This window comes from Alnus glutinosa, chromosome 4 (assembly GCF_958979055.1).
Source record: "Alnus glutinosa chromosome 4, dhAlnGlut1.1, whole genome shotgun sequence".
In the NCBI taxonomy this organism is placed as follows: Eukaryota; Viridiplantae; Streptophyta; class Magnoliopsida; order Fagales; family Betulaceae; genus Alnus; species Alnus glutinosa.
This window is the reverse complement of record NC_084889.1, coordinates 8,648,288-8,666,774: the sequence shown is the minus strand read 5'-3', so window position 1 is coordinate 8,666,774 and position 18,487 is coordinate 8,648,288. Positions and strand designations below refer to the sequence as shown.

Below are 18,487 nucleotides of genomic sequence, written 5' to 3'. Positions count from 1 at the left end.
ATTTTTTGTTTTAAAAGAAAAAAGAAGATATAAAATAAGTAAAATTTCAGAGCGTCTGACTTTCATCCTCCGGATAGCACTACCCTATGGTCCTTTGATATATCCACTTATTTTAGGGTATATTTAGCCAATTAGGCTGTGTTGACAAAATATATTAGTTTCGGATTCTCAACAATTTACTGTTCGGATAGTTAGCAATTTTTGAACAATAAATGTGAGTATCTATAAAACCAACCTGCCCGAACAAGTGTGTGGGCAGTCTAAACTTGCTTTGCAGGTAGACCCTATATTAGCTCTCTCATAATAATTCAGGTAACAAAATTACTGAAAATCTCTATTCAAATAAATTGGCTTAGACACTTTTTATATTTTGTCGATTTACATGTTCGAGTGCTTTATCGAAAGTCATCACACTGGATCGTTACATAAGTGAAGGCAACTCAATAAGTAGGGTCTTTATCGCTCTTGGGCTACTCATCCCCAACGTTAGGAGAAGCAAAGTTAATCAGTTGGTTGAAATGCGGCTGGGTGGACTAAAGTAAAGTGGGAGGTGGCATTGTCAACGTATAATAGGAGCACGCTTGCTTTTTTTGTTTTACTCTGCTTATTTGTTTGTCATTGTTCAATGATAGGGTAAATAAGGTTAAATTTCTTCAACTGAATCTATTAAACTGATATTTGTTCTTAGAATATATATGATTCTCACATACAATTTTTTTAAAAGTCAACAAAGCACGATCACATGCTTTAAAAACATGTCAATTTAATAGATTGAATTTGAGAAATTTTCCCCAATTCAATTTGAAGGAAAACTTAATCAGGGAAATAATGCTTTGGAAATGAAGTCGGTCAAATAGAAAATGATAAGCTTTATCATCTAATCAATATTCTAATACATGAGATCCATCCAAAAATAAAACCCCATGGGTTGCAAAACCCCTCCTATTGTTCCTCTTTACGCTGCGGGGCCAAAATAGAATGAGAAACAGCCAAGAAAAATCTAACATGGTCACATTCATTGTGTTCATATTAAGAAGAAGAAGAAGAAGAAAAAAAAATCAAGAATCTGTATGGTTCACTTCACACAGAAAATGAAGAATCAGTATCCGTTGTTTTGCTACAAAGGGAGCCGAGAAGACTTTCACCATGTGCTCTCGTAAAAGAGGGCCGAGCAATGTCTACTAGAATTTGATGAGATCATGCTGTCACAAGCTGCATAAATAGAGATTTTAAGGCCTCCAAATGGTCTTTTTTGCGCAGAGGATACCCTCCTTATCCTGAGCATAAGTCATTCGGATTTCCCAGTGTAAACTTCTCAATATGCCTTCCAATGGATCCAATATCTCAACCTTATCACGTACAATAGCCCAACCTCCTGGCCGCAGAATACGATCCATCTCGGCCACGATGGATACTGGCTGCTTACACCTGAAAAGTAATCTATCGATTAAACGCTAGCTTGTATAATTAAAAGTAGTCTATCACATGTGTTTTAAAGAACATCTGTAATAACAGCAAAGGCAGCCACAAGAAAAGGGATACAATGGAAAATCATGACATCCAAAGAACCCACATTGTGTTGAATTTCTATGTTTTTGCAGATAGTATTGCAAATCAGTAGTGAGAATTTTATCAGGTAACAGATCCAAGACCGCCATAGTAAATGCTGTCCCCAGGGATCAAAGTATGGCCAACGCGTCTGCCCGTTTATATAACCTATCTAGTGTGCGCGTATTCATTTAACTCGAATATTGTGGCACATATTTAAATTTGATTTTATGTTTCCCGTTGTCTTCCACCCAACCCATCCAATATATGCACCAAACCCAAGTGTGGTTTCTGAGACCAAGGCATGTCCGCATTGAAGTAAGATAGACTCCCTACTCTAGAAATTTTCAGGGAAGAAAAAATGATCATATGTAAACCGAGTAACATTGCAGACATATATAAACATATTAGTCTGGAATAATAAAACTAACCAACCAAGAAATACTTGCCAACATGATGAGTGATTCAGGCACCAGTATGGTTAGAAATCTAAGACACTAAAAGAAACAAACTACTTAGGGGTAATTACCTTTTCCCCCCATGAACTACCAAAAAATGCGCGATGCCCCCATGAACTACCAACTCGACCAAAATAGAGCATTCAACTACCAAAGATAACCATTTTTCCCCCTTCCGTTAGTCACACGCCGTTTTACCCTCATTTTCTTCCTTTTTTCCCCCTATGAACTACCATCATCTTCCTCTTTTCCCCCCATGAACTACCATCATCTTCCAACATGCCCCCATATAAAACGGGACATGACCCGTTGACCGTTTGTTTTAACCCCTTTGACTGACGGAAGGGGAGAAAATGGTTGTCTTTGGTAGTTGAATGCTCTATTTTGGTCGAGTTGGTAGTTCATGAGGGCATTGCGCATTTTTTGGTAGTTCATGGGGGAAAAAAATAATTATCCCAACAACTTAATTGATCAATTGAACCGATCTCTGATCAAGGAAATAACCGACCGTGGGTTTTAACAGGCAACTAATACTGCAGCAAACTTAATGGGAAAAGAAAAATTAAGTTACAAAACCTGTCTTAAGTTGTGATCCTCAGATTTAGTCACATTAAGTAATTGACAAAGCTCTAACTAGAAAGTTTGTGTTAACCTGTTCTTGAGCCGTGAGAAGAGATGATCAGCATGCAAAAGATCATACGATCTTGGGTAAGTACCAAAAGACTCACACCAATCATGGTAGACGCCCACAAGCCCACGTTCATAAATGAAAGCAAGAGTGTCTGGTGCATGGACAGGGACTACATTCATCACCCAAACCTTCTGTCGAGAGAGAGCTGCAGCAAATCTGTATTTCCACATGCACAATTACTCTACTTCCCAGCATATTTTTACGGAGTAAAGTAATCAGAAAAATGCCATGGAACCAGAAGGGGACATAACTAGTGTTTAAGCAAAGAGAAGATGCATACATTTTGACACTAGCACGTTATTAAATATCAAAAAACAATAAAAGGAAAATCAATTCTCCAGTTCTTTTGGTTGCATACCCTCCATAGATGGCTTTCATGTCCATCACATTCCGTATATTTGACCAGTCAATACCAATTCCAGTAAGATAGGACTTTTCAACTATAGCTTTCCAGTGGTTGGTGTCTGCAGTCAATTTTTCTTTATCATTCATCCAGTCTGGATAAGTTTCAAGCCTCTTGGGCCATTCCTCAGGCCACTCTGTCCCATGTTGTTCAATTGCAGATGGAATTCTGTGCAGGCATGTCCTTATATGAATATACCTGTACAAAGAAAATGTTACTACCAAGTAAACGAGCATAAAACTGATATAGAGAAGACAAAATGGAAAAATAATAAAAATGAAAAACAGAAAAAATGGAAATAAGCAAGAAAAAAGCTCGAATTACGAAAGCTAGTGAGGGTCACAATGTTGAACTAGGAGAAAATTGCTTTGTTAATATTTGATTTGGAGAATTTGAGAGTCTATGTATAAAGCCCTAGGTTGAGGTCATTGACTCATTGGGCATGGCTCTGTCATTGAGGATCTTCTCTCAAACTGATCGACTCTATTTTTGGATAAAGTCAGTAACTTGACAACAATGACATCCAACTCTAGCCAATGCCAAAATATCAACGACTTGGAATCTTTGCATCCATGTTCAAATCAGAATGTTGATTCTACTTTTTATGTCTAGAATGGAAAAGTAGGTTTTCCACACCGATAATCGATGCAGGTTCAAATTCAAATTAACAGCACCAAACAGGAAGATGACTTTAGTAAAGCAATCTCATCTTAGCATACCAGGCTGCATCTGGATTTTCATTTTCCTTGCATAAAGGTGGATTTTTCTTCCTTCTCAATTCATATATGTCATTTGAGTCAGGCTTCTGATATATTTTAACACCAACTTCACTGACTTCATCAGTTTTATGAGCCAGAATATTCCAACAAATAGATGCTGTTAATCTGGACATAGCTGGAAATACAAGAAGTGTTAGTAAATATAATAAGGGTTTTCTTCAATAGATAATGCAGACCAAATAAACATAACCAGTTCTTCTGCATATGTGGTTAGAAGAAACCACATTGCAGATTGGTATGCATTGACGTGGCATAGGATCCATAAGGTGACCCCAGAACAGCAGGATAAGACTTCCAAGAAGTTCACCATCCTATATCCCACTTAACAAAGTTAAAACCATGCAGTCCTCCACCATTGTGTAACAACAAGTATAAGCATCTGGCCCCTTCTTTTATGTACACAGCCTGTGACGCAAACCTCCTTGACTAGCATATAAAACCTACTGCAAGATACAGGCTAAAGTGGTGAATCATATGCACTACTGTAGAAGGCAAACTTAATTGCCACCAGCAAGGGAGGATGGTAAAAATTTGGAAAATTAAAGGCATAGGCAGACTTAGTTGATGGCTTCATTTCAAATGACACTAGTCCTGATTAACGCAATATATGTAGGGTACTACATAAATTTGCAAGGAAGGATAAAGTTTCCTGAGTTTACATTTAAACCCATTGCACACTAATACATCAGCACGTCAGCTGCCTATTAATTTCAGTCATCCAACTAATACTCTTAAACGGGTGACAGCCTAAGAATAAAATCAACTAGAAAGGTGATACAAATGGAACTAAAATTTTCAGGAAAGACACATGTTAAGTAGAAACAGACAATATGTTAGAGATAGTGGTTCATATTCACAATGAATAATTTACACTATACTCTAGGTCTAAAGAGAGAGGAACCAGAGGGCTAGGGTTGGAGTGAAGTGGACCCCTTAAGGCCCCCTCAGGTCCCCCTCAGGTCCCCCCTGGGCAAAGGAACTGTTTTATGCCAACCATAGGTTGGTGGGTGCAGGGGGTTTCGACCCCATAGTATGATAAGGGTATAATGGGAATTTTCCATGTATCGGGCTAAAGCTGTAACTGGTGGCTAAAAATATAAGTTGTAACCCTATTTTGTTTTCTGAATATATTGAAAACGCTCTCTCCCATGAACACAGGCACAACGTTGAACCACGTAAATTATGTGTGCATTTTTTCTTTCTCTTTTTGATTTCACAATATTTGCATAGCAACAACACAATATCATAGACAAACGACTTTCAGCAACCAAGGAAACCATTCTTAGATCTTAAAGGCCAACCTTCTTCTTCTTCAATGCTCTCATGTTTAGTTGACAAAATAAAGTATCCACCAGACCTTAAAATCCGATTCATCTCTAGAAGAAGCTTACCCCCTGAGAGTAAAATAATAATAATAATAAGTTCAGCTAGTAAGTTGACAAGTAATGGAAGTTAATAGAAAAAGAAGGAAATACAGAAATACAAAAACGAAAGAAAGAGAAAAAGTTAAGGACAAGACAAACCATTGGAATGCCAAGCCAAGCCACACCCACCACAGTGAATAGCATCGAATACACCACTAGGAAAAGGAAGCCGTCTAGTTCCTAAAGGGCTAACTATTGCAGGAAAACCACGCTCAAGGGCAACCTGGGCTAGGTCCACCAGGTCATCCTTCAAGCCTAGTGACAATGTCAGTACCTCCTTATCAAGAAGAGAAGCTGAAAAGCTTGAATCTTTACATCCAATGTCCAGCACCACCCGGATGTTCTTTCCCCATTCAATGTCTGGCACCATCTATCATATCCAACATATTTCAAAGGGCTAAATATACTAATGATGAAATTAAGGTTCTACCATTTATTTATAAAGAGCATAGAACAATGGATAAGACAAATAATCATGACTCGCAGAGTCCAGCCAGATGGCACAAATAGAATGTCATCTATAAGTAGATAATTGCTGCAAACAGGAAAGTATTTCTTAATTTGGCCATTACAATTCACCAACACTGAAAGTTTTTATCAAGGAAACATCGTAATTTGGGAAATTTACATTATTCTTTCCTTTCTCAGTTATTCACAAACTAAGCACACACAATTTGTTCAAGCAATACATCATAGTTCTTATATAAATCGGGTGGTGGGGGTTTGTGGTTGGGTAATGGAGGTGGACTTGGGCATGGCGGGCAGCAAGAGCAAGAATGGTAAAAGCTATGATCATGGGATCCTATATTGCAATAGCGGTAGCAGTGGTGGGTAGTTGGGATGATATCTATTGATTGTGTTATATACATCAAAAAAAGTATTAATATCCTGCAGAATTAATTCAAAATATTCAAGACCTTTGGAACAGGAAAAACTCACCTCTTCAATAGACTCGAGGTAATGAACAACTCCACCCTTGAAATCAGACTGGTCTTCAGGAAAAGTAAGATATTCTCCAGACTCAACCATCCAACTATGTTTCTTAACAAATGCAGCAAGTTTTGGATGTGCGACATTCTTATACAGTATCTGCACTAACAGAAGAACATTACCATGAGAAAACGTTAAGCAAACTCTTATCTCTCTATATATTGAGATACATATAATATAAAAGATTAAAACCCCACATATATGATACACCTTCAATTTGCTCTCAGGCCAGCGCACTGGCGACCCATAACCACCACGGATTAGAGGAACAAGACACATCAGAGGTGTTCTTGGGCAACTCCTCTCCGTATGCCGATAGCTCTGCAGCTTTCCCGTGCCACTTTCAATATCAATGCAAGGAATGTAATTGTGCTTGCTCCTTGTGCTACACAATCTCCAAGTATAATGCAATTTAGGATCAAACAAAGGACCTTTTATCTTTCTCTCCATTCCCCTCTTCCTTGACTCATCACTTTCATCTTCCAACTTCTCAAATTCCTGATCCACTGGTTCAACTAAGTCACTGTCTCCTTCTCTGTCCCCATTTTCTTCACCTTCAATATCCAACCCTTCTTCCTTACCATCTACTACTTCCTCTTCTTCTTGGTCCTCCTTTTCTTTACTTGAATTTTCACCCTCAGAATCCTTTGACACATCATTCTCTTCATCAACTTCCTTTATATGTTTCCCTTTTTTCTCCGTAGCTACGTCTTTGCCATCCTTTTTTGCAGGCTTATGCTCCTTAACAACTAAAGCCACAGACCCGTTAACCTTTTTCTCATCCTTCCTACCCAAATCAGGCTCAACTTTCTCCTTCTTATCTTCCTTGCTCAATCCATGATTTTGCACTCCCTTCTTGTTGGACTGAGTACCAGAACTGCTTGTCCTTGCATTTGATGACACGGGTTCGGCAATGTCATCGAAACTTTCCCTTTGAGTAACCACAGAAGAGGAGGAAGAAGAAAACATAGACCACACAAAGATGAAACAGAGACCCAAGATGATCACTGCAGCCATCTTTATGCCTAACCCATATGGGCGTTTTGCTTGGCGACCCAACCTAGCTATTGCCATCTCTGTCTAACCCCCAACAAATGCTACTTTGAAGTAAGTAAATCAAACGAGGAAATCTACACTCAAATATAAAAAACCTTCCGACAAAAGATAGCAAAGATTGAAATATTCGATTCTAAAAGTAAGATTACAGGCAACAGATTCAAGAATCACAAATAGGAGACAAGTTCTACAGGATTTTTCAACCAAAACAAGAAAAGCTAATAGTGCTCAAGTGGAGTAGTCACGCATCAACCAAGAAACTTCCAAATAAAAAAACCCCACGGAAATATACATAATACATGCGTAAACATGTTTTGATACTAAAGACGTACACGATCCCATTTCTTTAGTAAGATAACCTGTGAGAAATCAAGATATCACAAGTAGGTAGATAGCTTCGACTTGGGTTTCAACTAGAGCAAGAGTAGCTGAGGGTGCCCATTGGCCAAATCAAGCAAAAAAAAAAAAACTCAATCATGATTTTCCCGAGAAAGAATGAGTAGATTAGAATTACCCCAGATCGGTACGGGTTATAGTATCCTCAATCATGACTCATGAGGTCACCTGTATTCTTCTTCTAGTATCCTCACCAACCGAACTCAGCCTTCAAAGTTTGGAGAAATCTGTTTTTCAAAACCGGAAAGTGATAGAGATTGAAGAATATAAAAACGGGAGTGAGAGTGACCGGGTTCGTAGTCACAATATACCAATACAAATCTGAAAAACGACAAAGAAGAGGTTTCGTATAGAGCTGAGGAACAGTTGGGATTACGTTGTCCGGGCAGAGACACTGTCACCTCGGAGTATCGGGCACGGCAGTTGAGACCGCTATTAACGGAAAGAACCACCGGCATCAGTCTAAAGTGCTTTCTTTTTTTACCTTTGAAAAATGAGACTACATAGTGGCATGTGAATGAGTCGTGACTTTGTACCCAACACACAGTGGCCCGGAGGGCTCGGATTTTGGAACAGGCCCATTTGGTTTTTCCTCACTCGGTTTGTTGTTTACCATCCAGAATAAAATAAAATAAAATAAAATTGAAAATAAATAAATAAATAAAAAGTGGATATGATATGTTACTGATTGTAAAAAATTTGGAAAGTACAATTAATTTTGTGCAACATTTTTTAAAAAAAAATAAAAAAGGAAAATATTATAAAACCCTTACATTTTTTCAAATTTTTATACCTAAATTTTTAATTTTCTCAATTTAATACCTGAGTTTACAATAAAATAAAATAAATAAATAACAAATAATCTAAGACCTCTAGTCATTTTTTCTCAAATAAAAAAAATATCTTACCATTCTCATTAATCTAATGTTTTTGTTTAAAGTTTTTATTTTATCTTTTTTTTAATGAGAATAGTATAATAATATTTTCACGTTGTTCCTGCTATTTGTTTGAAGAAAAAATGGCTAGAAATAGGGTTGTAAATTAACATAGTTGCTCGCGAACAAGCTCAAGCCGGATTCGGATTTGCTCAGCTACCAGTTCATTTATTAAGCGAATAAAGTTTGAACAAATTTTTAAACTCGTTTATTAAACAAGACAAACTCATATAAACTTGGGTTAACTTGTATAAGCTCGTATAATTTCATTTAATTTTTATTATTTTTCAACTTTGTAATGAGAGCATGATAAGTATTTTTTTTTTATTCAAAAAAAAATAGAAAGAAAAATCTTCTTAATATAATAGATATAGTTTAAATTATTGTAAGTAGGAGTCTTAATATAGATATATGAATATGTGTATATATGAGTGGGTTTGTGCATGTGCATGTGCATGTGTATGTACCATGTACATACTATAAGACAAACATATAAACTCAAAGATTAGATGTCTATGATTCAAGTTAATTTATCTTATTGCTTAAATAATAAATTCTTAACATTAATTATCTAACAATTGTTATGAATTTACTAAAAAATTAAACAATCACGACATTTGTTTTATATAGGAAATGAATAAGTTAATTGAGTAATCTGTAAACAATCTCAAATTTGTTAAATAATAAATGAACTCAACATGAACATATTATCTAGTTTTTGGGTCATTTAAGGGAACAAATGTCGGGACTTTGAGAGCAACAACATTGATATACTCTCAAATATTCAAGACTAACGTAGTTGTTCACACAAGGTTGCCATTGTCTTCAAACTTTTACTTATAGTGATTGAGTTTATTATGTGCGTGGACAAAGTTTTTCTTCAAATTATGTTAAAAAAAATTAATATCGTAAATAAAAGATAAGTATTCTTCCATTCAAATATGCTCTTGAGATTGTTGAATTGCCCCATTTGCTAATTTATGAGCAGCCATATTTGCATTCCTCTTGACGTGGCTCACACTCAATAGTCGAAAATAATAAAGTAACATATTTGTATCTTCGATCAATTGGCCATATCAACTCTAAGATTATCCTTCCATCCGCAAAGCATTTACAATCTCTAGCTCATTTTCCTCCAATATTATATTCAACACACTCAAATCCTTGTTAAATTCCAACATTTTCCAAGCCACATATGCCTCCACAATAGTTGGGTCGACTATAAATTGTTTTAGGGAACACATTGATGGCAACACATTCCCCTCTTAATCTCTAACAATAACACCCACACCCATCATCTTCTTGATTTATCAATCGCCCACGTCCCGATCTACTTTAATCATGCCACAATTAGGAACCATCCAAACTACTTTAAACACCCCCAGAACCTGAAACCGAATGGGACAATTTGGACCCCAAAGGCATTGGCCTAGCCATTGTGGATGCTCTCAATGAAGAGAAAACTGATTCAAAACCATCCAAACCTGAAAGGCCGGATGGTTCTATTTGGTTCCCATCTTAAGTTCAGATTCCTCCTCCACCAAGTCTGCTTCTTCCTCCGGCTGAATCGCCCAAATATCCGGCGGATTTGGTCACCAAGACAAGTGGTTCTCAACTGGGTGGTGGTGGTGGTTGAAAGAGAATGTTTTAGAAAAAAGACGTTCCCTACCCCTTAAACGACGTCAAAAAGAAATCTTCAGCAAACGTATGCTTGAAAATACCACAACGTTTGGTTTTAAATTCTTTTTTGTTAAATCTAGATGCCAATGTAGCCAAAGCCTAGGAGAAGTGATATGCCTAAAATGAAGGACAAGAGCAGAAGCAAAATAGACGTCAGTCTAGCCATAGGATGCTAGTGAGCTCCTCAAACTTCGGGTGAGGGTTTTGAGCATTCTAGGGAGCTCCTTCATTTTAGGCACATCACTTCTCCTAGGCTTTGGCTGTTTGTAACATTGTACGAAGCTTCCCAAAATATTTTTTTAAAAAAAAAAGAAAATTAAAGGGAAACGTAAGAGCTATAATATCCACGTGACCACAAGCAGAGTCGTAATCTCTGATTTTTCGCACTATAAATGATTCATTTTCTCATCCTATCTTTCTCTCATTCTCATATTTTTTAAAATTATTATTAAATCAGTGATAAACCCATATAAACCTCACCGATCTTATGGTGATTTTTAAAAGTGGGATGATGAGAAAATGATAGGAGAATGTATAGCACATTTCATGCCTACTGCCTTGCGGTGGAAGCCTTTTTTTTTTTTTTTTTTAAGAAACAATAGACATACATCCATACATCTCAATACAACTAGATTTTAAATCCACCATTGAACTTGTGAAACCCAATATGGATCCCATAAATCCAACGGTATATTTGAAAATGAGATTTGTACAATATGTATCTATATCAATTTTCATTATCATATATTATTCTTATCCTTTATCTGTTTCTATTAACTCTATTTCAAACTTCTAATCACTTCAACATGCTTTGCTAATTCTATTAAAGATGTATGCGATTTTTCTTGCATGAATCATGTGTACCTCATTCTTGAGGGACAAAATTATTGTTTTTATTTCAATAAATTTAACGTGTAACTGAAGTTTGATTTAACATACAAAAAACCACCAGCAACTTAAAACGGCACGTCTAACTGACACAATACAACAAATCAAAGAGAGAGCACCTCTTTAGCTCTTTCTATACAACTACAGTAGATGATTCCAGGCAGTCACCCCAAGTTTCCAAGTTGTGTAAGCCACTGTTCTTGCTAAGAAACTAACTATACAGCTTGTGTGTTGTAACTGAATCTATATTTAATGGCCATATGATGAACCAACCTCTTAATAAGTTTGCTTACAAGACCTGTTTAGATGGTGATGGCTTGGGAACCGGAGATGCACTAGTGATAGATGCGCCATTGGTGGAGGGCTGTTGTGAATTTGACTCCGGGGGCATTTCCTGAGATGCATTCATATTGATCTTTATCCTGCATTCACAAGCAATTATGTCAGTTCAGGGGTTCATATAACAATTTTGTATATTTGGTTCAAACATTTGCTCGATACATCATGGCAGTAGAGGGTATTTCACAAACATCATGTTTCACTCAAAATCCCTCTCTAATCACTTCAAATTCAATGTTCGGTTTCTCAGCAAATGACAACCTAGGCCTGCAAATTCTTACTCATCGTTTAAATGGAAACCATTTTTTGCAATGGTCTCAAGATTTTCGGTTGATGATTTACATGGCAGTTTTCACCATTGAAGGCCCCCGCTGAACCAAAGTGATTTTCTGACCCAACAAGCAACGGATTGAGCTTTAGTGTGTTGCTTGTGACGCTCTCTTTACTCACTTGCCAATTCGTCCTGGTGTGGTTGGATTCTGTTCAACAGCCCAAGAACTAGGAGCACATCTGTTCTTATTTCCACTACTTGAAGTGACTGTTACGACCACAAAATGGCCAATCAAGGAACTGAGGTGTCTTTCGATTTGCTGAGACGCATGGGACTAAGTAGTTCCTAGTCCAGATATCATAGCAAAGGGATCCCTTAGCCGCCACAGCTTGGAAAGTGAAACAAAGCGAATGATACGAATCTTTGCCCTTTCATCTTTCTTGGTGAAACGATAAATTTAGCGGGTGCATATATGCGAGCGCGTGTATATATTTATGTGTGTGAGCGCGCAAGAAACAGAACCAAATAACATTGCAAACAGTCACTTTTTACCTGTTATGGATGTTGACATACTCATCGGTTTCATCCAATATTTCCTCCTGACATAAGCAAACATTTTTTTTATATAAGTAATAAAGATTTTATAAAAAAAGCATAAGGCGTCCCAAAATATACAGGAAGTATACACAAGAACAACCAAAGTAGCCTACAGCAAGAGAAGAAAACCCAACAAGCCTAAAAAACCCAAGCCCTCAAACCCAAAACATAAGCAAACATTTGAACTCCTCACCAAATAAAACAAAATTCAAATAGAAAACTCAACACTAAAATAGGAGCAGCTCTATAGAAGCAGGTTAAGTTACTTATACCTAATATTAATATTTTTTTTAACTAAAACCATCCTCGAGATAAGCTCAAACATGTACCCCTATTCACTGTTTTAGTAGAGTAAATTGAACCATACCACAATCCCAATAACAGATGGGGATGGGGTTCATTTAAATTAGCAATAACTATGGGAAAGGTGTCTAAGAGTAAACTGGACCAGAACATTGTTGCCCAAGCCCGTGTATCCATTCCTTGTGTTTGCCTGGCCGTGATTTTATACTGAAGAAAACATTACCTGAAGAAGTTCTTCAATGACATCCTCCATGGTAATTACACCAACAACCTCTTCATTGGATGGGAACTCTGGAATTGCTGCACTTTCAATGTCCAGAACACAAAATGAACAACCTCTATGTCGTTTTTTATAGGCAGTAGCTTGTGGATTCTTCTTCATTTGTTGACCCCCATCGATCTTAGCCATAGCTGTCAGACCATCATCTGATTTTGATTCAGTCCCCACATTTTTGGAAGCAGAAGTGGGGCCAACATCAAGATTTTCTGGTTTACATAGAGCAAATTAATTGTAAACTTTGCAAAAGAAACAGATGGCTAAACCTAAAATATGAGGTATGACGAACCCATAATGAAATACCAATCACAAAAAAAAATTTAAAAGTGATTTAAGCAGCATTAGTTGAGGCATAATCACTCACGGTCAAATTATCAATAGAAACATATTCTAACCACATAGATGACTTCTGGAATGGAAATGGAATTTTTTTTTTTTTTTTGATAAGTAGAAAATGGAAATATTCAGAAGAGACAAAACAGAGAAGAGGAAATACAAATTCACTCGTACTACCAAAGCAATTTCATGATTCAAATATGTTGGGAACCAATCAGGTATCGAAATTGTAAATAAGGTGGAGACATCACTGATCATAGAAAAATTAAGCAATATGTTTGGACACAAAAAATTTGGAACAATGTAGGGAGAAAACGTTCTTGAATTGTGTAATCACATGTGACAGGTGGGACACGCCCATCAACAAATACAGGTCTTACACAACCATTGGCAGGATAAGATATAGATTAAATGAAGTGTAAAAATTCATGCTCTGATCCTCAGAAGTCAAAAGAGCCTGCAAGGCAAGCCAGTTGCTAATACAACAATAGGATAAAATATCGACAAGATCCTTCGGTTTGTGCTTCTTACATCCTCACCTTTATTTGGTGATGCCTCAGATTTGCCTCTGTGCTTCTTACAGCTGTCCTTAAACTCGAGCTGTTCAGCCCCTTTAACTTTATTTGAGATCTCTTTTTTCTCATTTAAATCCTTATAGACAACAGCAATGTGGCTGTGACCCTTCTGGAATTCATTTAGAATATCATACAGAGGCATGCCTTCTGAAACCCTAAAGGAGGTAGGAATGCAAGACGATATCAGAAAAGAAGATATAAAAGATAAATAATCCAATTAACAAATGCAAGACAGCTACTAATGAAATTATACTTTCAGGGTCATATCCCCTTCTTTATCCCAGGCATACATGTCTTTCCCCTCTATACAGAAAATTAAAAAATGAAGTATTACCCTACCGAGGAATTTTCCTTATGATCATTTTTCTCACAGGAACTGCATCATCTGGATCAACTGTCACGAGATTTTTAACCTGTACATGATAGAATGGGATTACATTCAAGTGGATACCATAAAGAAAAGAAAGCATCAAACAAGAATTACTACAGATTTGTGCATGTTTTAAACAAACTATGTCTACAGTACTATGAAAGAATTAGATCATTAAGTTTGGGGAAAAAGAGGCTTACATTATAATGACTGTAACTGCAAATAGTGGCGGAGTAAGGATTTTATTTCTTGGGGGCCCGGACTAATAAAATAATTTTTTGGTCAATTAAATTGTTTTATCTTATGCAACTTATACAATCTATTCTTCCTATAAGTTGACAGAATTTTGTGCACAAGTTAAGCGAAAGAATACGAACTTAGACGTCAGAATTCTTTCTTTAACAATGAATTGAACAAGTAACCGATTCTTTGTTTTGTTTTGCCAAAAAATAAAAATAAACAACTGGAAAAATAAAAGAAAAAACAACAAAACAATTGCATCAACAGAAAATGCAATTGGAAAAAAAATTAAAAATTAAAATAAAATAAAATCAACATCATGAATGGAACTTGGTATTTGCTTTCACCAAATTGCCTGCTTACAATCAAACCATAAAGCACCTTGGCAACCTCATAGTTTAGCAACTTTTGCTTTGTCTATCAATGTGGATGTGGCCTGAGTAGGAGCTTAACAGCCACAGGCTAACAACTAGAGCAGTTAATTCTATATATAACTCGGCAAAAATAACACAACAAGATTAGCTAAGAGAAGAAGAAGAAGAACATTATAACTAGGAGAGGATGAGGATTTACCGAATACCGAGTTTCTTCCAAGCTTTAGTCCTCTATAATCTGTATCTTATGGGCTTTGGATTCTCTGCTTGCAGAGAAGAGAGAAAGAAAGGGAAGAAAATGGGGGTACGAGAAGAGAAAACTGAAGAGAATGGGAAGAGCCAAATTGCTGAAGAAGGAAGAAAGCTTTGAAGAAAAAAAGTATGGAAACGTGGCATGTTTCTAGAGGCCATTCTACATAACTTTTTCAGGGGACCGAGCCATCGTAGGGATATAATTTTTATTTTTATTTTTTTTGGAATTTTTCATGACGAGCCCAGGAGCGTTTGGACTTTGGCTTAAAAAACTCATAAAATTTTTATTTCAAGAATTATGTTGTAAGAGGCCCTTTCTATATAACTTTTTTTTTGTGGGTCAGAACAAAAAGATATTTTTTTTTCTTTGAGAGGTGTGTGTTGTTGTTTGGGAGGGGGGGGGGGGGGGGGCTCAGGGAGAGGGGGTATGCCCCTAGCCCTTCCTGTCTCCACCACTGACTCTGTTTTCCCCTAATGAGTAAACATATAGACGATTTAATGTTAGGGAAATATCAAATCACTACCCTGAGTTTTAGGTCAATATCTAATCACTCATTGGATTTCTATTTTTTATTTTTTTATTATCAGCTCCATGGATTTTACCAGCTTTTCAAATAGATCATTTTGTCCATTTTTTTGTTGATTTCTGATAGAACCCACATGAAAATACAAATATGTCCCAGGAGAAGAAACATTTACCAAAAAATTGCCAAAAAAAAGAAAGAGGGCTGCATGCAGGATGGGTGGCCAAGCCCCATGTGGTCGACCCATTCTTCTCTTGCAGAAGGTGGATAAGGTTACCCACCCATCCCCTGGAGGAGGATGGATGGGGCGAGATGATGGGTGGGTCACCCCCATCCACCCCGTGCAGGAAGAGGGTTGGGTGGGACCCACCCACCCGCCTCTATGGGAGGAGGGTGCATATCCCTCCTCCACAAGGTGGGTGGGTTGTCCCTTCTTCCATGCTGGATGGGGTCGCCTGGCCTGGCCTGTCGATTTTTCTTTCTATTGTCTGTAATTTTTTCTAGCAAAGTTTTCTCCTTGAGGGTATATTTAGTGATTTGATATTTTTCGTTAACCTTATAACATTTTAACTTCTAACTAAGCAATCTATATAAGATGTAAGTGAGTGTCCCCATCACATTATGGGATAAGTGGACTAGCATTAACTGGTCTGTACCATTCTAGATCATCGAAAACAATAATCCATTAACCAACTTACCAAAAAATTACATCAATTTTATCACACTAACAGAAAGAAATGAAATTACCAGAATAAGTCCAATTACGTTCTTTGAGTTTCCAGCATAAACTGGAACTCTACTATGACCTTTCGTCATTATATCATTCAATGTCTCCCTGTATAGCAGAGAGAGAAAGGAGGGGGTTAGAACACATAGAATAACATGATGAAGAAAATAAAACAAGAATCCAGAAACCCACAAATCAAGATTTGAATCCAGATCTAGGGAAAATGCATTTGATATGGGAGTCATGGCATCTTTTGCAGTCTTTGCTGTCAATTCAAGTGCCCCAGTGATGATAGTAGTCTCATCATGTGTTAAATCCCCGCCTTTCCCGGCCTAAACAACAAAAAATATGCATACCATTTTACATCAGAGAACGAGGGGAACAGGAGACAGTCCAGAGCATTGAAACTTAAGCCATTAGGTTGACATCTCCCTGGGAATAAACATCTTGCACAAAATTCCAAGGAGACGATTTCAACATGCCTGATGCTCTGCTCTCCGTTATCATACCTCATTTCCATGAAAAGTCACAAAAGTTTGGAGCTCCGCTCTCCGTAAAAGGACAGCATGTCCCTTACCCAACATCCAATCCAACACCTGCACTTAATATTATAGCATTAATTGAAGAGAAAGAAAAAAATATACAAACCTTGATTATAAGAAGAGCTTAGAAGATATTATTTTCCACACAACTAAATAAAATAAGCAGCCCAACTTGCACAAAACACAGGATAAAAATATGTAATTTCGTATAATCTCTATATTCATTCTACCTTACTAATTGGATAAGAAATAGGGAAGAACAGCCAAAGAAGAACACGAACTAGAGGGGCCATTGTTGATCCAACTTTCAAGCCATAGCGAGTACAAACTGCTTGTGGCAATATCTGTAATGAAACATACAAGCATATAAAACTAGAAATTTTTTGGCGAGCAGACAACATTACAAATCAAACTATTCCCATTTGGCTTTGATGATAAACTACCTCACCAAACATGAGGATGAGAGTCACTGATATCAGAATCGCAGCCCATGGAGGCACAAGCTTGTCCAAGAATATGGGAAGAGTCTGCAGAGAGAGAGAGAAAAGATAATTTGAAAACAATTGGCAAGATCAACCAATTTTTACACTATATATTTTAGGTTCCTCAAGAACCATATGGTTACCTCCATCGCTAAAGCGTTGCCAATCAATAGTGTACAAAGTAGAAGATGCTGATTCTTTACCACTGGAAATATTTTAGCTGAAAAAAAAAAAAAAACAGCACGTCACTTCAAACTTAGATATCTTCAGTCGAATCCATGTGAGATTTTCCTACCAACAGGATTAGCTCAGATGTGCCACTCAAGCTTATACCTTTTCTCTGGGAAGGCATTTCCTACCGAAAAATCAACAATTCACTAGTTGCCTAATTCTAAACATGAATTACATCAAATTATCCTACTAAAACCTTCGCAAATAACCCATCTTAATCCTTAAAAGTTCAGAAGCCGAGACAGAAAATTGAGTATATTATCGTCTCCGACAACCCGTTCACTGTTCATCACCGATTAATTCAGGAACCAACTGGGCTGTGGGATTAATATAGAAATTCGTTGTTATCTTTTCACTAACTTTCATTAAAGATTCTTCATTTTGAGCTTGAGTGCTCAGCCTCTGCCACAAAAGAAAACGAATAAAGGAAAGGAAAGGAAAGAGGACGAAGTGTTTGAGAGAGAAGTACCGGCGTACAAGCGATCCTTAGGACGGCCGGACTTGATGAGGACCTCGAGGTCGACGAGTCCCAGAGACATGAGCCCCAGGGTGAGCCCAGCCATTAGCCCGGCAAAGCACACCAGCCCTATGATCACCAGCACGTACAACCAGAACTGCGTCGCACAGCACCCCAAGTCCGCTGCCATCTCTCCCTCTCACTCCCTCCTTTGTCTCTCTGTCTGCCAGTAGAGGAAGATCTGCAAACGTGCGGGTTCGTCACTTCTATGTTGCACTTTTCCCACTCCCCAATTTACTCATGTTGATCATCGAAGGAATCCAACGGTTGAGCGTCCAAGCG

General features: G+C 37.3%; 2 protein-coding genes across 4 annotated transcripts; both read right to left on the bottom strand.

Moving 5' to 3' along the window:
- Positions 1 to 854: 854 nt before the first annotated feature.
- LOC133865923 (probable methyltransferase PMT28) lies at positions 855 to 8,232 on the bottom strand. 3 transcript variants are annotated; one of them, XM_062302448.1, is made up of 9 exons: positions 7,864 to 8,232; positions 6,491 to 7,708; positions 6,243 to 6,397; positions 5,403 to 5,673; positions 5,181 to 5,273; positions 3,820 to 3,994; positions 3,056 to 3,298; positions 2,659 to 2,853; positions 855 to 1,428 (listed from the first exon to the last, which is right to left on the bottom strand). In XM_062302448.1, exons 2-9 carry the CDS (start codon positions 7,365 to 7,367, stop codon positions 1,230 to 1,232), a joined length of 2,208 nt encoding a protein of 735 aa, XP_062158432.1. In that variant the 5' UTR covers positions 7,368 to 7,708; positions 7,864 to 8,232; the 3' UTR covers positions 855 to 1,229. The 3 variants fall into 3 exon arrangements, with proteins under 3 accessions (XP_062158432.1, XP_062158431.1, XP_062158433.1); XM_062302447.1 differs by having other exon boundaries at positions 6,491 to 7,972; positions 8,122 to 8,212; XM_062302449.1 differs by having other exon boundaries at positions 6,243 to 6,392; positions 6,504 to 8,232.
- A 2,985-nt stretch (positions 8,233 to 11,217) lies between these two features.
- LOC133867313 (DUF21 domain-containing protein At1g47330) lies at positions 11,218 to 18,487 on the bottom strand. Its single transcript, XM_062304037.1, has 12 exons — positions 18,158 to 18,487; positions 17,601 to 17,677; positions 17,419 to 17,502; positions 17,206 to 17,319; positions 16,943 to 17,029; positions 16,626 to 16,765; positions 16,454 to 16,541; positions 14,286 to 14,359; positions 13,911 to 14,101; positions 12,982 to 13,244; positions 12,411 to 12,457; positions 11,218 to 11,670 (listed from the first exon to the last, which is right to left on the bottom strand). Exons 1-12 carry the CDS (start codon positions 18,333 to 18,335, stop codon positions 11,538 to 11,540), a joined length of 1,476 nt encoding a protein of 491 aa, XP_062160021.1. The 5' UTR covers positions 18,336 to 18,487; the 3' UTR covers positions 11,218 to 11,537.